Raw genomic sequence first — 21,627 nt, 5'->3', positions numbered from 1 at the left:
AGCAATTGCTGTGTATACAAATATGCATTTTGTAACCATGTGTCCCTGAATTTTAAAATGTTCATATGGGATTTATTCAAATAATTTTCACTGAAATCATTAGAAAAAACCATAAACCCTATAAAAATTATTGACATTTTGTGTATCTATATATATTTAAATGGATACTGGAGTTGTAGAATCTATTTGGGTTGATCTGGTGACTTCTAAATGCATGGGCTTTGCAGACAGTGAACTACTTTGTATACAACAAAAGAATAGCAAAAAGTACAAGGAAGGATGCTAACACATTAAAACTATATATGACCTGCTACACTTTTTCACTGGCCACAAAGCTGTTTCCAAGTCGCCATATGCAAAGGGCATGAAAGGATGTGACTTTCTAGGAGAGTTTTTTCCCCTAATAAATTTATTTATTTATATATTTATTTACTTTTGGCTGCGTTGGGTCTTCACTGCTGCACGCGGGCTTTCTCTAGTTGTGGTGAGCAGGGGCTACTCTTCGTTGCGGTGCGTGGGCTTCTCATTGTGGTGGTTTCTCTTGTTGCAGAGCACGGGCTCTAGGCACATGGTCTTCAGCAGTTGCAGCACGTGGACTCAGTAGTTGTGGCTCACAGGCTCTAGAGCGCAGGCTCGGTAGTTGTGGTGCACAGGGCTTAGTTGCTCCGTGGCATGTGGGATCTTCCCAGACCAGGGCTCCAACCTGTGTCCCCTGCATTGGCAGGTGGATTCTTAACCACTGTGCCACCAGGGAAGTCCCTCTAGGGGTGGTTTTGGGTAATCCTGTGAGGATCAGTTTATGTTTATAAGTAACAGTACCATGGCCAAGGTAGTGGCTGGGAAGTTAACTCTCGAGAGAGCACTGTGGAGCCTGAGCTATGGGAGATGGGAAAGTGTGACTGAGGTTGATGTAACTGTCTGGGTTGGTGAGGATTACTCTTAGCATGCCAGTAGGCCTGGAACCTTCCTAGCTCTCAGATTACATTTTCAAGGAAACAAGAGCTCATGGTCCATTGTATCTGTCCTGATATGGCTTTCCGTCACTTGAAAATACTCACCATAGGTAATGAAAAACATTACAGCAAAGCAGTGGAATTTAATACAAACTGGACATCAAAATTAAATTTTAAAGAATCAAAAAATAAAAATAAGAGCATATTATAAAAATAAAGCATATTATAAATAGCGATGGTTTTAAGAGACCACTAAAAATACTTTTTGGAACCAATGGTGTAAGTCAAAGAATGCTTTAGTTTTTTTTCTTTTTTAATTTAACCAAATTCAGTTGTTTAAAAACATGCCCTCAAGTTGTATGCATCTGCACACCTGGACACACTGTGCACAGTGCATTCTTGAAGACCTCATCTCAGAAGATGAATAACATCCTGGTGATAAACTTAACATCATCATTTACTGTATGAGGTTAGAGGCACTGACACACCTGTTTCACTCTATTCCCTTGATATACTGAGAACAAATGTCATTTGAGAATTATTTTATGAAATAATAAATATTTAAAATATCCTACATTAATTTCCTAAATTCAAAACACTGAATTTAGGTTATATGTAATTATTAGTAACATAACATGCATAACATAATAAACATGCACTATATTGACTGGGAAAAAATTCTGTGAAGGTGTATTTGATACTTTTATTATAGTTTCAAAATAGCATCCACCTTGACTGTTATAAAATTAAAAACTTTTTTTTCCTCCCTCACACTGGATAGAAACACGAATTACTAACATACTAGTGGAAACATTTTAGAATAAATAATTGCAGGAAAGTAAACTCTTCAGGAAATTAGATATTTTTGTTTCTGAGATGAAGAAATACCATGGATCACAAAGATGACAGGAGCCCATGGCTTGTTATGTAGGACATAAACCCGGAATATGATTTTAGATAAAGTGTTGGATATTTAATCTTGTGTTAAATTTTATGTCTTGGAAATACTGAGTACTATGATTGAGTTATCTACCAGAGACTATATTTTCAGTGCCCAGTACAAACAACCTAATATTCCAATAAGGACAAGGTTATTCCACAAAACAGAAAATTAGAAAAGAATGATAGGGGCTTCCCTGGTGGCACAGTGGTTGGGGGTCCACCTGCCGATGCAGGGGACGCGGGTTTGTGCCCCAGTCTGGGAGGATTCCACGTGCCGCGGAATGGCTGGGCCCGTGAGCCATGGCCGCTGGGCCTGCGCGTCCAGAGCCTGTGCTCCGCAGCGGGAGAGGCCCGCGTACCCATCCCCCAGAAAAAAAAAAAAAAAAAGAAAAGAATGGTATATTACCTCTCACCACTTTATATGTGTCCTTGTCAGTCCTGCAATACTGACCCCTGTGAGGAGTGACCATTGCCCCACAACACTGCAAAGACAGAAAGTCAGAGGGCCAAAGGGGCACCTCTTCTGTCTGCTAGACCCAGTTTACTGCTGCCTGGCAAACCCCAGTGAATTGTGGCTATAGTTTAAATTTATAGAAAAACAAAACAAAACAACTTCTCAGTCCATATCAGAACCCTAAGCAAATCTGACCTGCCATGGTCAGGACCCTGGAGTTGTTTCCTTGGCCTTAGAAGATCCAATGCCCCAAGCAATTGGAGCAGTAAAGCAAGTCCCACCAGGGCACTGGTTCCTACCTTGGTGTTGAAGTCTCGGGCATTCTGAGACGTTTTGTATAATTCAGGATACTTCAACATATTCTCTTTTCTGCATGATCTCTCAAATATTCCCAGAGTTAAGGGCGGCATTGCTGTAAACATCTAAAGTGCACAAACTCGTCATTATAGCAGGCAGCCAAATGCAGGGTGAACGTCTATCTCAAAGTATTCAATAGAACAGGAATAATAAAAAGTCCTAAACTTACCACGTTATAAAGACCTATGCACCATCTCTCAAAGAGGATCTGTCCAGAAAAGCCATTAACGAAGGCAAACCAGATCTAGGAAGAAAACAATCCCAAATCCCCCAAATTAGAACACAAAAACCATAAATTCATTGCTTAGAATCTGCTGTATATGCAACCACTGCATAAAAGCCTCACTGACATAGTATTTTCACGACTCTCTTGAAAATGGCATTTTTTTGGTTTGCTTTTTAATTTGAAGGGATTCTTTCATAAGGTCTTTGCTATTTAAGCTAGAATTGGTTCCACTTGTTGAATCAAAAAAGAACTATATCAATTGGCAATCACAGACTTAAAAAAAAAATAGATATAACCTTGTTTCCTAAAAGGCACTTTAGAGAATATATTTTATGCAATTAAAATTTTAGAGCTTTGGGCTTCCCTGGTGGCACAGTGGTTGGGAGTCCGCCTGCCGATGCGGGGGACGCGGGTTCGTGCCCCGGTCCGGGAAGATCCCACGTGTCGTGGAGTGGCTGGGCCCATGGGCCATGGCCGCTGAGCCTGCGCGTCCGGAGCCTGTGCTCCGCAACGGGAGAAGCCGCAGCAGTGAGAGGCCCACGTACCGCAAAAAAAAAAAAAAAAATTTAGAGCTTTAATTCCCTTTTAAAATATCTACCTTCTGATAGCTATTTAAAGATTATTGTTTTCATTATAATTAAAAATTTGATTATTTAGAAAATAAAATAGTTTCCTATAATAATACCATCACCATTTATTTTCTTCCACTTTGGTTGTATTCATGTAGTAGTTCATTTATATATATTCATAGATTTATCTTACTGGAAAGCTATATGTAGTATCATGTCCTGCTCCTCTCCTTAACATTATATAATACACATTTTTCTTAAGCTGTTACATGTCCTTTAAAATAATGTTAATATATCCCCTACAGTGTGGCTATAACTGTTTTTGGATAGTTAGCTTGCTTCCGGTTTTTGCTATTACACATAATTCTCAACTGAATATTCTTGTACAGAAATCCTAAACATCTCTATTTCTTAGGATGAATTATTTTTAAATAAAAATAGCTTTACTGAGGTATAATTGACATACAAAAATGACACACATTTAATGTATACAATTTGGTAAGTTTGGACATATGCATGCATGCATGCATGAAACTATCACCTAATCAAGGTAACAGACGTATCTACCACCTCCAAAATTTCCTCATGTCCTTTTTTCTTTTTCCTTTTAGGATGAATTCTTAGAAGTAGAATTAATGGGTCAAAGAACATAACTTTTTTTTTTTTATGGTTCTTGATAATTATAGCCATCAGACTGCAAAATTTGAATTTATACATTAAAAATTTATTTTTTAATATAATAAATGTGCTTCTTTATATAAAAATATTTTGTAGCTTAAATTTATGCTTTGATTAAAAACAAATCTTTAATAGAGTAACACGTTCTTATACATTTTGCAGTTCTCTTAAAAACAGAAAGCTTAACTTTGGCTACAAAATTAAGGGGCAATATAGGGAAACTTTCTCCAGCATATTTAAGACAAATGGAAAATTAAAGTGAATATCAGTAAATCAATAATTCCTGAATTATTTTTTTAAAAAGCAGACATAAAATGTAATTAAAAATCACATTAATCTGGAAGAGTAAAATGTCTGGTCCAACAATGAGATTACATAAACACAAACACAAAGTCAAAATATAACAACAACAACTGAAAACCAGTTAGGGGGACAGCAGTCTGGACATGACGGTCAAATGAATTTTTGAATTGGAGATGCAGGGACTTTGCTACACTTCACATTTCATTTAACCTCAATATGGAAGCATGAATTGCTACAAATTCACCATTTATCAATATGTACCCAGGCTGGCCTCCCTATGAACAGTTTCTGTACCCACATTGATCTTTTTCCTTTTTATAGTGGAAAGGAATGACTGAGCGTATATAAAAACCAATGTGGGCTTCATGAGATGGAAAAGAGAACAAAGTAGCAATAGCACGTGAAAATTAAGTCCAAATTGTGTTAGACTTGTAACACACATTAACAACAAACAGAACAAAAGGATAGAAATCAGAGGTAAATCCGAAATTCTTACTTGCTTTGCTACATATATTTACAGAAAAAATTTGAACATGTGCCCTCTGCTAGAAGCCAGATCACTCACTGCTACATGCAAACTTTAAAAGAACTTAGCATCTTCACATGAAGTTAAATTTATTCCTTGGGGTGCTGCTGACTTTAAATTTTTTTTTTTTTAAAGCATTAGTAGACACAAATTGACAAGACAGACTTCAATGCTATCTATTGTGTTTTCACACTTGGCCTTTTTGAGATGTGGATTATGTAAATACATATTTGTGATGCTCTGGGTGATGGTAATGTTCTCCCTGAAGGCGACTGTGATCTATTGTGGTATTCAGATTTCTTAGGGTATGATGGTAATATAAAGAATTTTTAAACACAAACTTTCAGTTATGGCCTTAGTAGTCTAAGAAGATACAGTCTAATCTTCATTGGTCTGAAGAAAGCCAAACCTGCATGCATACCAAATTCCTCTAATGGACATGATTTGGCTCAAAGCTTATAGTTATAAATGCATTTGTAATCATCAATACTGCATAATAGGAGAAATTTATGTTAATAAATGTGTGTATTAATAAACATTTGTAAATGTGAATGGCCTCCTGGCCTCTTTGTATGCAACTTTCGGTGCTGATTAAAACACCACTATGAAATTTAGGAATCTCCCTCAAATCAATGGATATTTACATAACATTTCCAGTTCAAAATAACTTGCAAATAAACAAGCATGCTCGCAGTCCAAGTTTATTTTAAAATGCACCACTTGAAGGCTTTATGAGAGAAATGCAGACATTTTTAAGTGGAAAGCTATCAACACAGTTTTACCATTTCATTTTTCCTACTGAAAGGTATGTGAACGTTTCTAGAAATACTCTTCCTGCACTTTAGAAAGTTAATATTCTATTTTTTTTAAAAAAAAGGAGAAATGACTAGATAGGAATCGATCCTTCCAATATAGTACATATCTTCATACAAATATTTTAGCATTGAAGTTTACATATTTTAAAGGAAAAGAGGTTTTTTAACAATGAAGAAGTATACCAGAAGGCTGATTTCAAGTTAGTCTGAGATTTGTACTTAAAAGATATATTATAAATGCATCCCATACTTAATAAAACAACACCTAAATTACTATAAACACATAAAAGTCCCTCCTTTGACTCAACAAAATCATGGATGCAGAAAGAAAACATCAGCCCCTCTAGGGAGGTATCTAAATTATTTAAAGTCACAGGAAATCCATATCCCAGCACAACTTGCTGGGAAAGTATCACCTCATTGACTTTAATCAAAGCTTCTGGAAATTAGAAACGCTACATTGCTTTGGGATCTTACTGGAAAACCTGGATGTGACTGATGATTTGAAAGAAAAGGTCTTATTTTGCTAGGGAGGAGTCAGATGTTTCAGAGAAATTGAAAAAAAACTCTTTAGAAAATGTCAGTAATTTCAATGAACACCTAGGGTTGCTGCTGGGCGGCCACCATAAGCAAGTGCTTTATACTGCCACCTGCCAAATCTGTATTTATTTGTTTGACTGTAATTTATGGCAATGGAGTAGCTAGATAGTGACATTCCTGGCAGTATGGCAATGGCAAAAGCAGTTTTTGCAGGTAATCTATAAAACCCATAGCATTCCATACCATTCCTTTATTAGCAAGGAAACTTCAGACCTTCCTGTCCTGGTATTATTTTCTAACTTCCATGTCCTAGTAGAGGCGTGGCAGTTAAAACTTCACAGACATTTCCCCGATGGAGCATTTCTGCATATTAAACAGCAGCTTACAAATAGTCAGTGAGTATTCTGCTCCCACGCCTGAACAGCACAAAAAACTGAAAGGGGAGATTCGAGACTGGCAGTTGTCCTCACTAGAGACATTCAATGATGTGTTTTCTGTCTATTCATTCACAGTATTGACATGAGCCATTAACATCTGCAGAACTTGTTTTAGCTGGCAAAAGTTGGGTATCTGGGAATTGATTTAAGAGGTCAATTCATTTCCAAGATAGCTGAATTATATTCAAAATACATTTCCATAAACTGTTGAAAGAAAAATAACTTAAGAATGAGATTTCCAGTAAAGTTTAGGACTTACTTCCCTTTCAACATGTAAAGAATTTGGTCAGTGTTAAATATCTCTCGAAGAGGCTTTAAATTCAAAGCCTAGTAACATTTAGGGCTAATTAACCACAAATCACGTAACTCTGGATTTGAAACAGAGCATGCAGATTTAGTTTTTCATTTGAGTTTAATATATTTTATTTCTCCCATTAGACATAATTTTGACCACTTCATTGTTGATTGTCAAATAGATTTAAGAAGTGGCAAGTTGAGTACTCTTATTTCTTTTTACAAAATTAATATTTTGTAAGCAGATTTATTGCTGCTAGTGGCTTTAAACTCCTCGTACCTTCAAGAGTATATGTAAATAAACTGTAGAAACTGATACTCTTTTGAATGTCAATGTTTTGGGATGAGAAGAAAATATAACTAGAAAAGTTAGGACTATAGGGGGGACTGGGAATTACAAATAATTATATTAGAAAATAATCACAAATTTATATAAACAAAAAGAATATTTTGTATGATCTCATAAGCTATTTTGGAAGTGCATTTTGCTTCAAAACACAGACTATTCCAAACCAAATTCAGCAGTAATGAACAATAAGTAAATTCATAGATTATCTTATTTATGTTTCCAAGTATTTAAAGTGTTTATTTTATCTAATGGGTTGCAACCTAATTATAGATTTTTAGTGACCAATAAATAAAACTGCCTGCACACTTCAAAACTAAGTTTTATTTTTATTAGTCTGATTCATAATAAGAACTATGCTCAATCAACATTTTGCTAAGGAGATAAACATTCAGACAGAGGCATAAAGAACAGCTGAAACAAATATACAGCAGTTCCCATCTAATGTATCAATAGGGGAAATGTGGAGTCTACTGATTGTTTTGTTTATGGTGTTACTTCTGTGGTGTGAAGTATGTGATATTATTTCCACATGGCATATGGTTAGGTTGTGTCTCTTCTGATAGATGTGTAGAAACAGTCAACAGAGTAGAGGGCAAGGTGGCATAAACAAACATCTGTAAGGGACCCCAGGGCAGATTTATGAGGGTGTAGGCAGGTCCTCTGACAGGACTGGAAGATGGAGGGTTTTCTTAACAAGCTATGGAGAGTTCACTGTCATGCTTTGTGAAGCCGCAAGAGGAGCAAGAAACTGGTAACACTTAGAGTTTAAGTATTACAAATATAGCGTCTGATGATAAAATGGTCATATGTTAAAAAAAAAAGATAAATGACTTATTTATCACATTCTGAGAGTTCAGTTTACTTATTCATCTACTGGTGCTGTGCTATCCAGGGGGGTAGCCACTGGCCATGTGGCTCTTGAACACTGGAAATGTGATTAGTCCAAACTGAGGTATGCTGCATGTATAAAATACACAACAGATTGTGAACACTTAGTATGAAGAAAAGAATGTGAAATATTGCATTCATAATTTTTTATAGTGATTCCATGTTGAAATAATACTATTGAGTATATCAAGTTAAATGAAATATAATTTAAAATTAATTTGGGCTTTAATTTTTACTTGTTGTTAATGTGGTTCCCAGAAAATATAAAATTATACATGTGGCTTGTTTTACATTTCTATTGGCAAGCTTCTGGAGGATGGGAAACTCGCTTGATTTACTTTGTACTTGGTGAACTAAGCCTGGTGCCTGGCATCCAGCAGGTACTGCAAAAATGTTTGCAGAACAAAATGCATCCTTTTAAAAGTGATATTCCTGACCCAGGTTAACTTTTCACATCAAAAAATGATGTTATACTTGCTACATGAAAAGGAATATAGAAATTCCTTTGACACAGGAACTGAATTATTCTGATAAATTTTAGACAAATTCCTCATTATCTAGACTTTTGTTACCTATCAAACTCAGAAACCAAAACAGATCCGAACAGCAAGAATACTTGTATATAATTATGTAAGTCTGAAACATAATAAGAACTACAAGATGACCAATATTAGCAAAACGACCTGTGTATTTTTCCTGATTAGACCCCTTAGTAGAACCGATAGCCTCAGTTTTATGTCCACTATTCCTTTCCTTTTCTTTTTAAACAGTTTTGCTTGTGTACATCCCTAAACAGTGTACTGTCTTCTCTCATATGTTTTTGAACTTTATAAAAAAAAAAATGCTACATAGTTTGTAGTGTTTTAAAAGCCGAACACATTACTTCATTAGCAATTGTAATTCATCATTTCTTACCAAAGCAATATAATATTTTTCGCCACAATTTCAACACTATTCTCTATGGCTGAAGAACTTTTTGTTTTAACATATTTAGAAGTTATAAAAAGTGGGCAAATGAAGGATTAATTAAAATGATAAGGAAATGTCTTCACAAAAAAAAGTTTCAAATATATATGCAAATGCAAGGATTTTTAAACTGAATTTGGGATTACCTCAATAATATAGAGGACTATATTCTTGTAGAAGCAGTACAAAATGCACTTGGAGACTCTGTTATAGTTCCAGGCACCATGAACCATCAACAAATTCTTCAAATATTTGAACTAAAATAAGAATGGAAAAAAAATTAGTATTTTCCTCTTCATAGTGTCAGTTGACAGAGACAAACAGTGTGGTTTACAGAAATGATGCTTTACCTGAGCTATGGAGTAGTCAGAAGAATTAGCTGCCTGAAGGCCTTCATTGCCACTTATTCCAACTCCAACATGTGCCGTCTGTATCATGCTGACGTCATTTGCTCCATCACCAATGGCAAGTGTTATGACTTTAACTTGTTTTTTAACCATCTCAACAACTTCAGATTTTTGAAGAGGAGAAACCCTTAAATTAGAACAAATTATTAATTAATTTTGTTTTTTGAAAAAAGGAATTTTCAGATGTCATTGTCTTGAAGCATAAAAGCAGCAGAAGAGACAAATGAATAGGTCTCTAAAGAATCATCATGGAAAAGTCTTAGGTTTACAAATGTTTAGTTCTCTGTTAGCCTGGTTTGCCACTTTAAGGGAAAAATAAAGGCTTGGAAGCAAACCTCTAGGTGACAGATAGAAGCTACAATGCCTTGTTAAGTATGCGTTTACCAGAATGTGTGCATAAATTTGTTTTAAAAAATGACATTTGAGTTCAGAAATTCCATTACTTCCTAACAAATAATATCAGAACTTCTAATTCTTCACTTTTGAATGAAAAAGAAAGCCAGAAAGGCTGTTGAATGGTAGTCCAAACACTAACTGTTCTCCTATACCTTGAAAAATAAAAGTTTTGAGCCTCCATAAGCTGATCTTAGATGATGTACTATACATTTAAAACAATTTAAATTAACAGTAGGGAATTAGCTAACTTCTCAACCTGTTCTCAGCCACCCTGGTGAATCAACCAAAGTAAATACCAAGCGCTTGATTACATAGCTCGTGTGCCTCAATTTTCTTCCGAAGCTACTGACAATGGCCAAGTAGAATCAAGTAACCTTTTATACAAAGGTGGACCAGGAACAGAGAACACCAGCATCCATACCAAAATCATATTTGGTATTAACTTCGGAGCAACTTATCACAAACTTTTAAATGCAATTTGAGAAATAATCACCATGACCCTCACAGAAGAGTTCAATGACAGAATATGCATCGGCGTGATTAACTTAATCTAGTATCCATGCTATCTTGGCGATTAGAGAGAAAGAAAGAAAAACTGAACAGTGATCTGGCTCAGTAAACTATTAAGATAGTAATGAACCACTGAGAAACAACTAATGTACACAATGTTAGTGGACAAGAGCAATAACCCAGAGCTAAATTCTTTATCAAGGTTAAGTACAGTAAGTATCTGCTGGAACATCTGGTAAATCATTTATTTTTCAACTTAGAAATGAAGATCATGACTCTGAAAGACTCAATACATCTTTGTACATTTCCCTGATTATTTCCTTAGGGAAAATTCCTAGCAGTGGATGTTCTGCACAAATATGTGCCTTCAGGAGGTCCAGCTACCCTTCCCAAAGCCTTCAGCCAAGAACAGATCTGGTCTGAGTTTGAGAATCATTGTGTTAGACTGTGAGCTGCTTGCAGACTGAACCAGTCTCCTCATCTTTGTATTCCTAGTGCTGATCCAGAGTAGGTACTCAATAAATGGCTGCTATATGAAAGAATCATTTTAAATTCTTCCCTTGGAAGAACAGCAACAGCACAAAATGACAACAGCACAAAGTGACACAACTGTGAATACAGCAAAAGAATGGATGAGTATCAGGCCATTAATGGGCTTTTTCACTGTTAGCCCTCATTTTTCTTCAAAGCAATTTTCATTTCATTTTCACATTTTATTTAATTTTTCTTAACAGGCTAATATAAATTGGTTAGCCCACTGGCTCTAGGCCAATGGTTTAAACATGGACTAAAGTTGACATTTAGTAAATGTCAAAAAAGAATTCTCACCAAGAAATGATCTAAAAAGCAAATGGGAAATGGGCATGAAAAGAGAAAAGCATTTGAAAACATTTATCCAATTCCCTTTACAACTTAACAGGCTCACAATGTAAGTGCACTGTGAAGTCAAACCACGGGATCATGGGAAACACTGGTATTTATTTTGTTTTTTTTTTTTTCATAAGCTGAATGTGTAATAAAGGATAAAATCTCTGCATGGTGAGCTAATATTAATGATTTAAAGAAGCATCAGAAAAAAGCTGGATTAAGCTTTGTTTTCTTTTTTCATGGCTATTACAACCAACTACTGCTTTCTCTGCTTGACACTGCAATTTTCAATGCCCCCAAATTAAAATTGGCTGAGGATTTTTACCAGCTCTATGGATGTGGCTAACTCAGGTGTTAAAAGCAGAATATGAATTCCCTAGGCAAGAACAATGCTTTTTTTTTTTTTTTTTTTTAAAGACAATGAAGTAGTGAGAAACTTCCCAAAATTACATTGCAACTGCCAGGAGCAAGGGTATCTGCTTCCATTATCAAGATACAAGTAGACAACTGGGTTGGAAGAAGATTCAAGAAACAGTAGAAGCCCTGGTATCTGATGGGTTTGAAATAGTAGTTGGTTGCTAAATAAAGATGTCAGATTTAAGTGAGAATTCATAAAATATACGTACTTAAAACATTTAACTCAAAATATAAATGTATAAGCTTGTGATGCAGGGCAAAGAACCGTACATTGCAAAGGGGTTTGTGTTTGAAATTCTGCATATTATAGAAACCTCACTCATGAGGAACAAACCATGGTTTGTTTCATTTAGTGGAAACTACAATATAATGATGCCCTCTACCCAGTTTACCATTATCTTATCCCTAGATTCAACAGCAATTTTTTCCAGCAACTCAAGAAGTCTTTCTAGAACATTATATCTGGTTTTCCTAGCAACAATTTTGGTAAGATTATTTTTTGGTAGCTTATGAAACATTTAATTCAGTGATGACTACTTTAAGAAGTACAACAGGAATAAACAGATTAAGGAACAAACACCCCCAGATTCCCAGTAAGCACCAAGTCGACTCATGGAAGCAAAAGTGCAGGCATGAACTAAAGAATGTCCTTCCAGCCCTGGGCGTGATGTGTTGTGGGCATCCATCACCGTATCTTAGGGAGGGAATGTGGTTTAACAGGACCCAGGTTAGCCAAACTGAAATCAGTTAAACAGATCTTCTACTATTTTTACAGCATCCATTTAAAAAATTGTTTCTTGCTACAAGAGGGTTACAAGATAGCAAAACCAAATTATAAGGCATTAAAAATGAATGTTGCACAAAGCTTTTTGATATACTTGCCTGTACTTAATAATTACGGAGGATGCAGAAATTAGCATTGGCTGCAAGAGCCTTCCTTGATGAGTTAGAATGTGACCAGGAGAGGAGAGCTCATGTCAGATAAAAGAAACAGCATATATTAAATTTCTTTAACTTCATGTTAAAAATTCTCCAGAATATATTTCTTTTTACTGTTGTGTTTCCACCTCATAAAAGGTCATCTCCTTTGCTCATTAGAGTTTACTTTCTTGACTTTTGTAAACTTGCTTCTATATTTTTACAATTTCCAGAATAGTCTAGAACAACCTTACCACACAAGTTAATTCTTTCAAATGTCTATCAAGAACCACACATCCATGGTTGAGAGTATCTAAAACCTAAATTTTTACAAATATCAATAGTGATCCAACCCATAGCTCAGGGACATCATAAAAGCACTCTGTTTTCTACTCTAGATTTTTTTTTTTTTTTTTAACCACCCATGGGTCTGCATCAGGACTTAAATTATTCATGGTTCTCTTCTCTTCCACTGTTGTTCTTTCTTCTTTGGAAGAAGTCAGAGCCTCTGCAGAAAAGGACTACACATCCAGCATTTGCTATAAAGTCGTTTTCTTCCCTGTGGCTCCACAAACAGAGGGTGGTCCTTTGCGATACAACCTAGCAGTACACGGAGTGCAATATGCTTTTCAGATATTATCTTGGCTGCAGTTTCTGCACGTGTTATTCATTATTTTTCTTTTTTGCTATGTAGTAACTCCCACTGCCCTGTGAACATTAGGTTGGAGTACTGGAAATTTTTACCATTTAAGCTGGAAAGTATATAGGGTGGCCCATCTTATATGAGTCTAATTTGGCACCCTTTTAATGGGATTAGCTAAATGAATCACCTTTTTGAATGGAATATGGATAAGGATTCTATGTGCATGTATATACACAGTCACTTAATAAAGAATATTTTAAGGGATTTTTGTAGGTAGCTAAAAGAAGTACAATAATTTATCTTACTGTATTGTGTTTTTAGGTTAATAACCTAGAAAAATCTCACACATAAATTAAAAATTAGGCTGATAATATGTTAACTCAAAAAAATATATAAATACATATATATAATATGTTAACCTATATTGCAAACTTAAAAGTTACTATAAAGTTGCTTTTGGAAAGTAAATCTAGAAAAAAAATTAAGAACATGGAAGAATACAGTATTTCTTAATTATCCTGAAGTGCTTTGTATAATGACCCTGTATTTATAGAGCCCCTGTATTTATGAAGCTTGAGGGCTGCTCCTGCTAACTATTTAGAGGTCAGGATCATTAGTGGGGCATCTGCTTTACTTTCCTTTGCAACAAACTTCCCAAGTTTTCTCTTTGTGAATATCAGTCTATTCCCCGTTGAGTCATATTCTACTGACTAATAAAGAAATTACAAAAAGAGAGAAAAACCTAAGAGAAAAATTTATGAGATCTTACTTAACTCTTCTTTGTTTTTTTTTTTTTTTTTTTTTTTGTGATATGAGGGCCTCTCACTGTTGTGGCCTCTCCCGTTGCGAAGCACAGGCTCCGGATGCGCAGGCTCAGAGGCCATGGCTCACGGGCCCACCCGCTCCGCGGCATGTGGGATCTTCCTTGACCGGGGCACGAACCCGTGTCCCCTGCATCGGCAGGTGGATTCTCAACCACTGCGCCACCAGGGAAGCCCCCTTAACTCTTCTTTGAACTAAAATTTGTAGGCTCATTTATAAAGTTTTGAATTGAGGAGGAATTAAATATGGCAAAAAATCTGAATCTGTGTTACATGCACCAAAATTTATGTAAATATTGTAATACTTCCAGAAACTCACCATCAATTTACTACTGGAATGAAAACAGCCACTTAAATAGAAAATCCTAAAAATGATTCTTAGCATAGTGTACATAATGAAACACTCACCCACTTCTAGGTAAGAGAGTTGTGTTATTCAAATGACTGATGAGTGAGTGCTTTCCTAGTCTCCAAAAGCAACATCTGTTGACATACTGTGAAGTCAGAGGCAACAAGGGGACTTTATAATACAGGGAAATTGAGTCTACAGAAAATAAATACAGATAGCCTTGCCACAGGGCAAAAAAAGGAAAGTATCTTTAAAAAAGATTTCCTTTTGCAATGAATTTTAGATGCAAAACTTCTCTTTTGTGGAATTTATGTTGTTATAGGTAAACTTCTGTTTCAATGGTTTAGATAATATTTTAAATAATGACTGATCACATTGACAGTGTATGTTTGAATATGCATGTATGTGTGTGTGCATAGGCATCCTGAACTATTAATTGGCAAACAGAACTTTAGTGCCTTTAAGGAACTAAAAAGAAAAGTCCTCCTAGAAGAAATCTTTATTATATAGTATTCACACCATAGAACAGTTTGCCACAGTGGTACTGTTCATTAAAAAAATATATATATCAATCTACCCATCTATCTACCCATCTAATTATCTGGGACCTAGCACTGTACTCAACACACATAGCAGACTACTCTAAGCAATAGGAACTAAAAAAGAATATAGTAGCGGTGCCTTAAAAATATTAATTTGGACTGCTCAAAAGATATATACATACCTTAATTAAAAATACTTTATTGCTAAAAAATGCTAACCATAATTTGACAACACAGGGCTGTCACAAACCTTCAATTTGAGAAAGCCTGAAGAATCCAATAATCCTTTACATAGTTCCTCTATACTGTAGATACACAGCAGACTGCCTCCTAACAGTGAACTGTCAAACATGAATAAGAGTTGTAATCTTAGCATTATGGATAATGAGATGAATTTCTCTTTCTTGCAAAATTTCCATTTATTCAATTCCTTTACTATGTGATGAAATTTCTATGGAAGAATATAAGGAGAAGAAAGGAAAAGAGAGTAGAAGATCTCAGAACCCTCCTTCTGCCCGTAAGAGTTATTACTTAAGGACTTTTATTGAGCTACTATCCCAGAAGTTAAATATTAAGAGCCTGTATAACAGGGGTTTCCCTGTGGACTCTCACTTTAAGGAGACAGGAGTGGTAGAGAGAGAGACGGAAGTTTCTCCAACATGGGACAAGGCCCAGCCACCTCTTTTTGTCTAGGGAGCCTCACTTGATAGGCCTGGTGGGCTTCCAACTAGGAAGCACATCCACTCAAGAAGGCTGAGTGCTTCTCCCTTTAAGCTCTGCCCTATGGTGACCTGGCTCTCAGAGCGGTAAGACCTATGGCCATCATCTCTTCCTATTCACCATATCTGTTCGGGGACCACATGGGCACTGATTTTCTTCCCCTTTCCCATGACTCTGGGTAAGTAACAAAAGGCTGGAGCTTCTTTAGGCTTAAATAAAATCAACTTGCCCTTCTTTCCTTCCTTTCTCCATCCCCCACTTCCCTTATTTTGAATTCTCTCCTACGTGGATAGGTTTCTCCAAGTAACCTTCCCTCAGAAATACCCAATAGAAGATGGAAAAAGTGGCAGCACAGACTACTGACAGAAATTGGAATAAACCCCTGAAGATGCCATGAGTTAAAAAAGGAGTTCACTAGATTTCAGGGTCACAATTATCAGTTAACACAAAATCTGTGATAAACCTTTGGGGAAACAGGAAATGATGGATGACTATTACAAGGTAAATGGCATAGAGAGAAAGTGTGGTGTGCCAGAGCCCACAGATGAACAATCAGGTGGGAGAAGATTTCCAGCTGTACTTTTCGCTCTCCATGGTACCCTGTGCAAGCCCAGGCTGACCAGTGTGAGGGGGTTGAGACCAGGCTGGATGGAGCTAAGGGGCTCCTCTCTCATTGCAACTGTGAACTTTGGCTTAGGCTTGGAACCTGTCGAAACTCAAAGTCCACAAAATAATGTGCTTGAAAAACAAAACACACCAATTCCAGGATTATCCTCAATGTTCTAAAGCTTAAAACTTCAGGAAAATTCTCACCTCACGCCTTGGAAGAGGAAAGTCAGAGCTTTCTGGTACACCTCAGGGCATGAAGCCAGGCAGGGACAGGTGCCAATAATATGGGTGTGCTGGGAACCCTTGAATGTTACCTCACTCAGGCAATTCCATCACAATGTGGCTGCCTCTAGCAAGAGCAGTGCTTGGGTAAAGGAACTGGGGGAAAACAGGGATTCACTAAGCTCAGACTGAACCCTGTCTCCAAATTTGCCTCAAGTTAGGACCAGCTTTCACCTTTCCCCCAAAAGAAACATTACTGCCCACTAGAGCAAATGGGGAAAAACAGTCTCACAAGGAATATTTATAAGACAGAGATCATAAGCACAAAAGAAATACAGTAACTTATAAGAAAGAAGAACTTGTAAAACCAGATATAACAAGCATTTAAAAGAAGTATGGGAAAAAAAAACCCTGGAAAGATGGAAAGATACTGGAAACATGAAACCGGAACAAGCAGTTATAATGAAGAACCAATCAAAAATAAGTTATATAAAAAAAAAAAACTGCTAAAATAAAGAAGCCAATAGTAAAATGAGTAGTAAAAATGATAGAACCTGATAGTGCAAACAAAACATTTTCCCAAAAGAAATCAGGAAATTAAAGGACAGATTATGAGAAAAATGAAATGAAGGAATAAAGGTGACTATACATATATAATGGGAGTCCAAGAAAAGAATAAAAAAGAATAAAATGAAAAAGAAAAGTTAATAATTTTCCAGAATTAACAGCACCAAAAAGAAATGTAAGAAAGAGGTATCTACCACTAGAAACATTATGGTTAAACTAAGATTAAGAAACATTTCTGAAAACTTCTAGAGAGAAAAAGTATATCACTTACAAAGAAAGTAACCTGACTGCTCCTGGATGAATGCACAAAATTACTTTAATACTTTCAGTACCTGTCTCTTTATGAGGGAGGGGGAGGGAAGGGAAGACATACTAATACATATAGACAATACACAAATATGGTTATCAAAAATTAGAAATAATCAGACACAGCATAGTTATAGATTGTAAAGCTTTCAAACCAGCTGAAGAAAATCTGATTCAGATAATGGAAGGAGGGGGAGAAAAAAGAAACAAAAAGCATAATAAATGGAAAACACAAAATAAGATTGAAGACATGAAGCCAAACATGATAATTATAATAAATATAAATGGGTTAAATTCATTGATTAAAAGACACAGATTATCTCATTACTAAAAGCAAAAGATCCAGCAATATGGTGTCTAAAAGAGACACACTTCACAATAACAGCTAATATAACACTTATTTGTTCACTATGTTCTGAGCACTTTACTTGTTTTAATTCGTTCAATTCTCAGAAGAGCCCTATATGAGATAGATTACTAGTATTGTCATTTTACAAATGAGGACACTGAGGCACAGAAAGATTACATAACTTAAGGTAAAACAGCAAGTAAGTGGTGAAGACAGAATTCAACACTAAGCAGTGTGGATTTAGAGACAGGACATCATTCTTAGAGGCTACATTATACAGAAGGATTGAACACAAGAGTTTAGTGGGGGAAAGAAAGACAAGGCCCATATGAAACAAAGGAAAGCCAGGTTAGCAATTTTAATACCAGACAAAATAGAATTTAGGACACAGAAAAGGCCACAGTGGTCAAAGAGAAATATTTATAGTATTCCTCCCATCAGAAATGTTCAATTAGCTATATAAAATAAAACTTGATAGCATTTCTAAGGGAAGCATAATTTTAATAATGCACTGAGTACATATATTAATCCATTTATTCCTCACAATTCCAGGAAAACAATTATTTTTATCTCTATTTCAAAGATGAAGAAAACTGAAGCTGGAGAAGTTAAGCAACGTGTTACTCAGCTAATAAGAGGTGGAGCCTGGACTTAGACTCTGGAAAGTCTGGCTCCAGAGCTTGAGTTCTGGATCATATGGCATTACAAACAGAAGAAAAGGGTGGACTGCTTAGTAAGCAGTATTGGGAGAATTTGCTCACTATGTAAAAACGAATAACACTGGATCCCTTCTCATTCACAACACAGATATGAAAATATAAGCTTAAAGACCTATCCCCAAAACAAAAAGCCATAAAGTTAACAGAAGGAAATGTTGGAGAATATCTTTGTGAGAAGTTCTTACTATCTCCAAAGCACAAACCATAAAGGGAAAAATTAATGGAATTTCACTATCTCAAGGTCAATGACTTCTGTTCAAGGAAGAATACCACAGGCAGAATTAAGAAGGGAACCAGATGAGAAGATATCTGCCATGTCTATACTCAACAAAGAATTGATATCCAAAACACACAAAGAATTCTAGTACACAGGCAGAAAGAAATACAGGAAACCCACCAGAAAGCTCTGTATCCCTATCCTTTTTCAACGTGCTACTTTTCTTCATAGCAAGTGTTACCACTGACTTTATATGTCTGTCTGATATATAATAAATTGTTACTATCCACAGACAAACAGCACTTATTGCCTTTTGAATATACATATGTGTATTTATTTTATTGAATAATAGCTACAATGTGAAGGCAGGGAGTATTTTTTTCTATTGTTCACCACTCTATTTATAGCACATATAAAGGTGCCTGGCACATAATGGGTTCTTGAAAAACACTGGAAGGAAGGAAGGGAGGGAGGGAGGGAGGAGGGAGGAAGGAAGGAAGGAAGGAAGGAAGGAAGGAAGGAAGGAAGGAAGGAAGGAAGGAAGGAAGGAAGGAAGGAGGGAGGGAAGGAAGGATGGAAGAAAGAAAGAAAAAGAAAGAAAGAAAGAAAAAGAAAGAAAGAGGAAGAAAAAACTTCAAAAGCAGAAATCCAGAGAGGTAAATCGTTAAATAAAGAACTACTCAATCTCCCTAGTAATCACAGAAACAAAAATCAAAACAAGCTGCTATTTTTCAAACATCCAACGGGCAAAGTTATAAAATAAGGAATGCCAAGTGCTGGTGTTTAGGGAAACAGCAACCTTCCTACATGGATACAGGAGTACACACTAGTGCAGCCGTTTTGGAGCAATGAGACAATTCTGATTGAACTGAAATATATATATATATATATATGTATCTCCCACAGCCAAGCATTCCCATTCCTAAGTATATATCCTAGAAGAAAACTTGTGTGGGTGCATACATTGGATATTCATTTCAGCACTTTCTGTGGTAGTAAAGATTTAGGGGTAACCCATGTGGCTATCACTATAGAAGAGATAAATAAAATGGTGTATATTCATCAGGAAAATAGTAAGCAGTGGTGAGAAGAAATGAACTTGTCCTACATATGGTTACATGAAAAGGTCTCAGAAACATGTAGAAAAATAAAAAAGGCAAAAAATTTATGCTGGAATGTCATTATAAATATGTGTTTATTCCTCAAATCGAATCACATATAACAATATTATATATTTTTCATAGCTATACAGATATACAAATAAAGTATTGCAGATGGATGGGAACATATTAAATACTTGAGACTGTCTGTCTAAAGAGGAGTGAAAAGTGACTGGTGATGAAGGGCAAACACTAAAATAATATATAAAAATCCAAGAAGAATTTCCTTTAGTTCAAGACTCTATGATGCTTCCAGCTCAGGGAGAAGGCGAGCTGGCATATCTTCCACCTTGATTCCTTGGCTGTCCTTGTCTTCTAGCACCTTGCTAGCACCTCCCCCTAGAAGGAAGGCACTGGGGTGACAGAGCAGGATCCATGTTTGTGGTCCTGGGTTCCTCATATATCGCTTGCTATTGATACTTCATTTTAAAACAAATTGACTTCAGGAAATATCCACACTTTAAGGGATTTTCTTGAATCCAAGGGCACAGAAAGATTGAATGGAGATGCCAGACTGCAGCTGTCACCACAGAAAGAACGTCAGTCATTTTTGAGGAATCATGGAGGAAGGGAAACATGCCAGGTGAGGAGAGATGGGCAAATGTCTCAGTTTTCAAGAAAATAAAAGAAAGAGCCTATAAATTACAGACTAGGGAGTCTGGGGGTGAACTCCATCAATATTACTGAAAAGATGTGTCAAAATCGACTCCTTTTACTGTTCATTCATGAGCAATCGACACTCCATAATGGGTTGGCTAACTAAGGCCCCAGGGTCAAATCCAGGCAGCATCCTATTTTTACATAAAGTCTTATGAGATCATAGCCACACACATTCACTTACATATTGTCTAGAGCTACTTTCAAACTACACTGTCAGAGTTAGGTAGTTGTGACAGAGACTGTATGGCCTGCAAAGCCTGAAATACTTACTATCCGGCTCTTTACAGAAAAAGTTTGCCCACCCTTGCTCCACATTAATGTTCCCTCTTGGAAAACGCTACCTGGAATCATCTCTTCTTTTGTGCCTCAATATAAAGCCCATCAGGAGGAGCTTCAAGATGGCGGAAGAGTAAGACGCGGAGATCACCTTCCTCCCCACAAATACATCAGAAATACATCTACATGTGGAACAACTCCTACAGAACACCTTCTGAATGCTGGCAGAGGACCTCAGACCTCCCAAAAGGCAAGAAACTCCCCACGTACCTGGGTAGGGCAAAAGAAAAAAGAAAAAACAGAGACAAAAGAATAGGGGCGGGACCTGCACCAGTGGGAGGGAGCTATGAAGGAGGAAAGGTTTCCACACACTGGAAGCCCCTTCACGGGCAGAGACAGCGGGTGGTGGAGTGCGGGAGCTTTGGAGCCATGGGGGAGAGCACAGCAACAGGGATGCAGAGGGCAAAGTGGAGAAATTCCTGCACAGAGGATCGGTGCCAACCAGCACTCACCAGCCCAAGAGGCTGGTCTGCTCATCCACCGGGAGGGGCGGGGGCTGGGAGCTGAGGCTTGGGCTTCAGTCGGATCCCAGGGAGAGGACTGGGGTTGGTGGCATGAACATAGCCTGAAGGGGGCTAGTGCGCCACGGCTAGCC

General features: G+C 36.7%; 1 protein-coding gene across 4 annotated transcripts in view; it reads right to left on the bottom strand.

Moving 5' to 3' along the window:
- ATP8A1 (ATPase phospholipid transporting 8A1) overlaps positions 1 to 21,627 on the bottom strand; it is a 242,469-nt gene that overhangs the window by 47,225 nt on the left and 173,617 nt on the right. For all 4 annotated transcript variants that reach the window (XM_059066067.2, XM_067036148.1, XM_059066068.2 and 1 more), the window contains 4 exons: positions 9,648 to 9,831; positions 9,444 to 9,554; positions 2,876 to 2,950; positions 2,649 to 2,771 (listed from right to left, as the gene is read on the bottom strand). In XM_059066067.2, coding sequence (XP_058922050.1) covers positions 2,649 to 2,771; positions 2,876 to 2,950; positions 9,444 to 9,554; positions 9,648 to 9,831 — 493 coding nt within the window. The remainder of the gene's footprint in view (positions 1 to 2,648; positions 2,772 to 2,875; positions 2,951 to 9,443; positions 9,555 to 9,647; positions 9,832 to 21,627) is intronic.

Source organism: Kogia breviceps, chromosome 6, assembly GCF_026419965.1.
Source record: "Kogia breviceps isolate mKogBre1 chromosome 6, mKogBre1 haplotype 1, whole genome shotgun sequence".
Classification (NCBI taxonomy): Eukaryota; Metazoa; Chordata; class Mammalia; order Artiodactyla; family Physeteridae; genus Kogia; species Kogia breviceps.
This window is presented reverse-complemented; position numbering and strand designations above follow the sequence as displayed.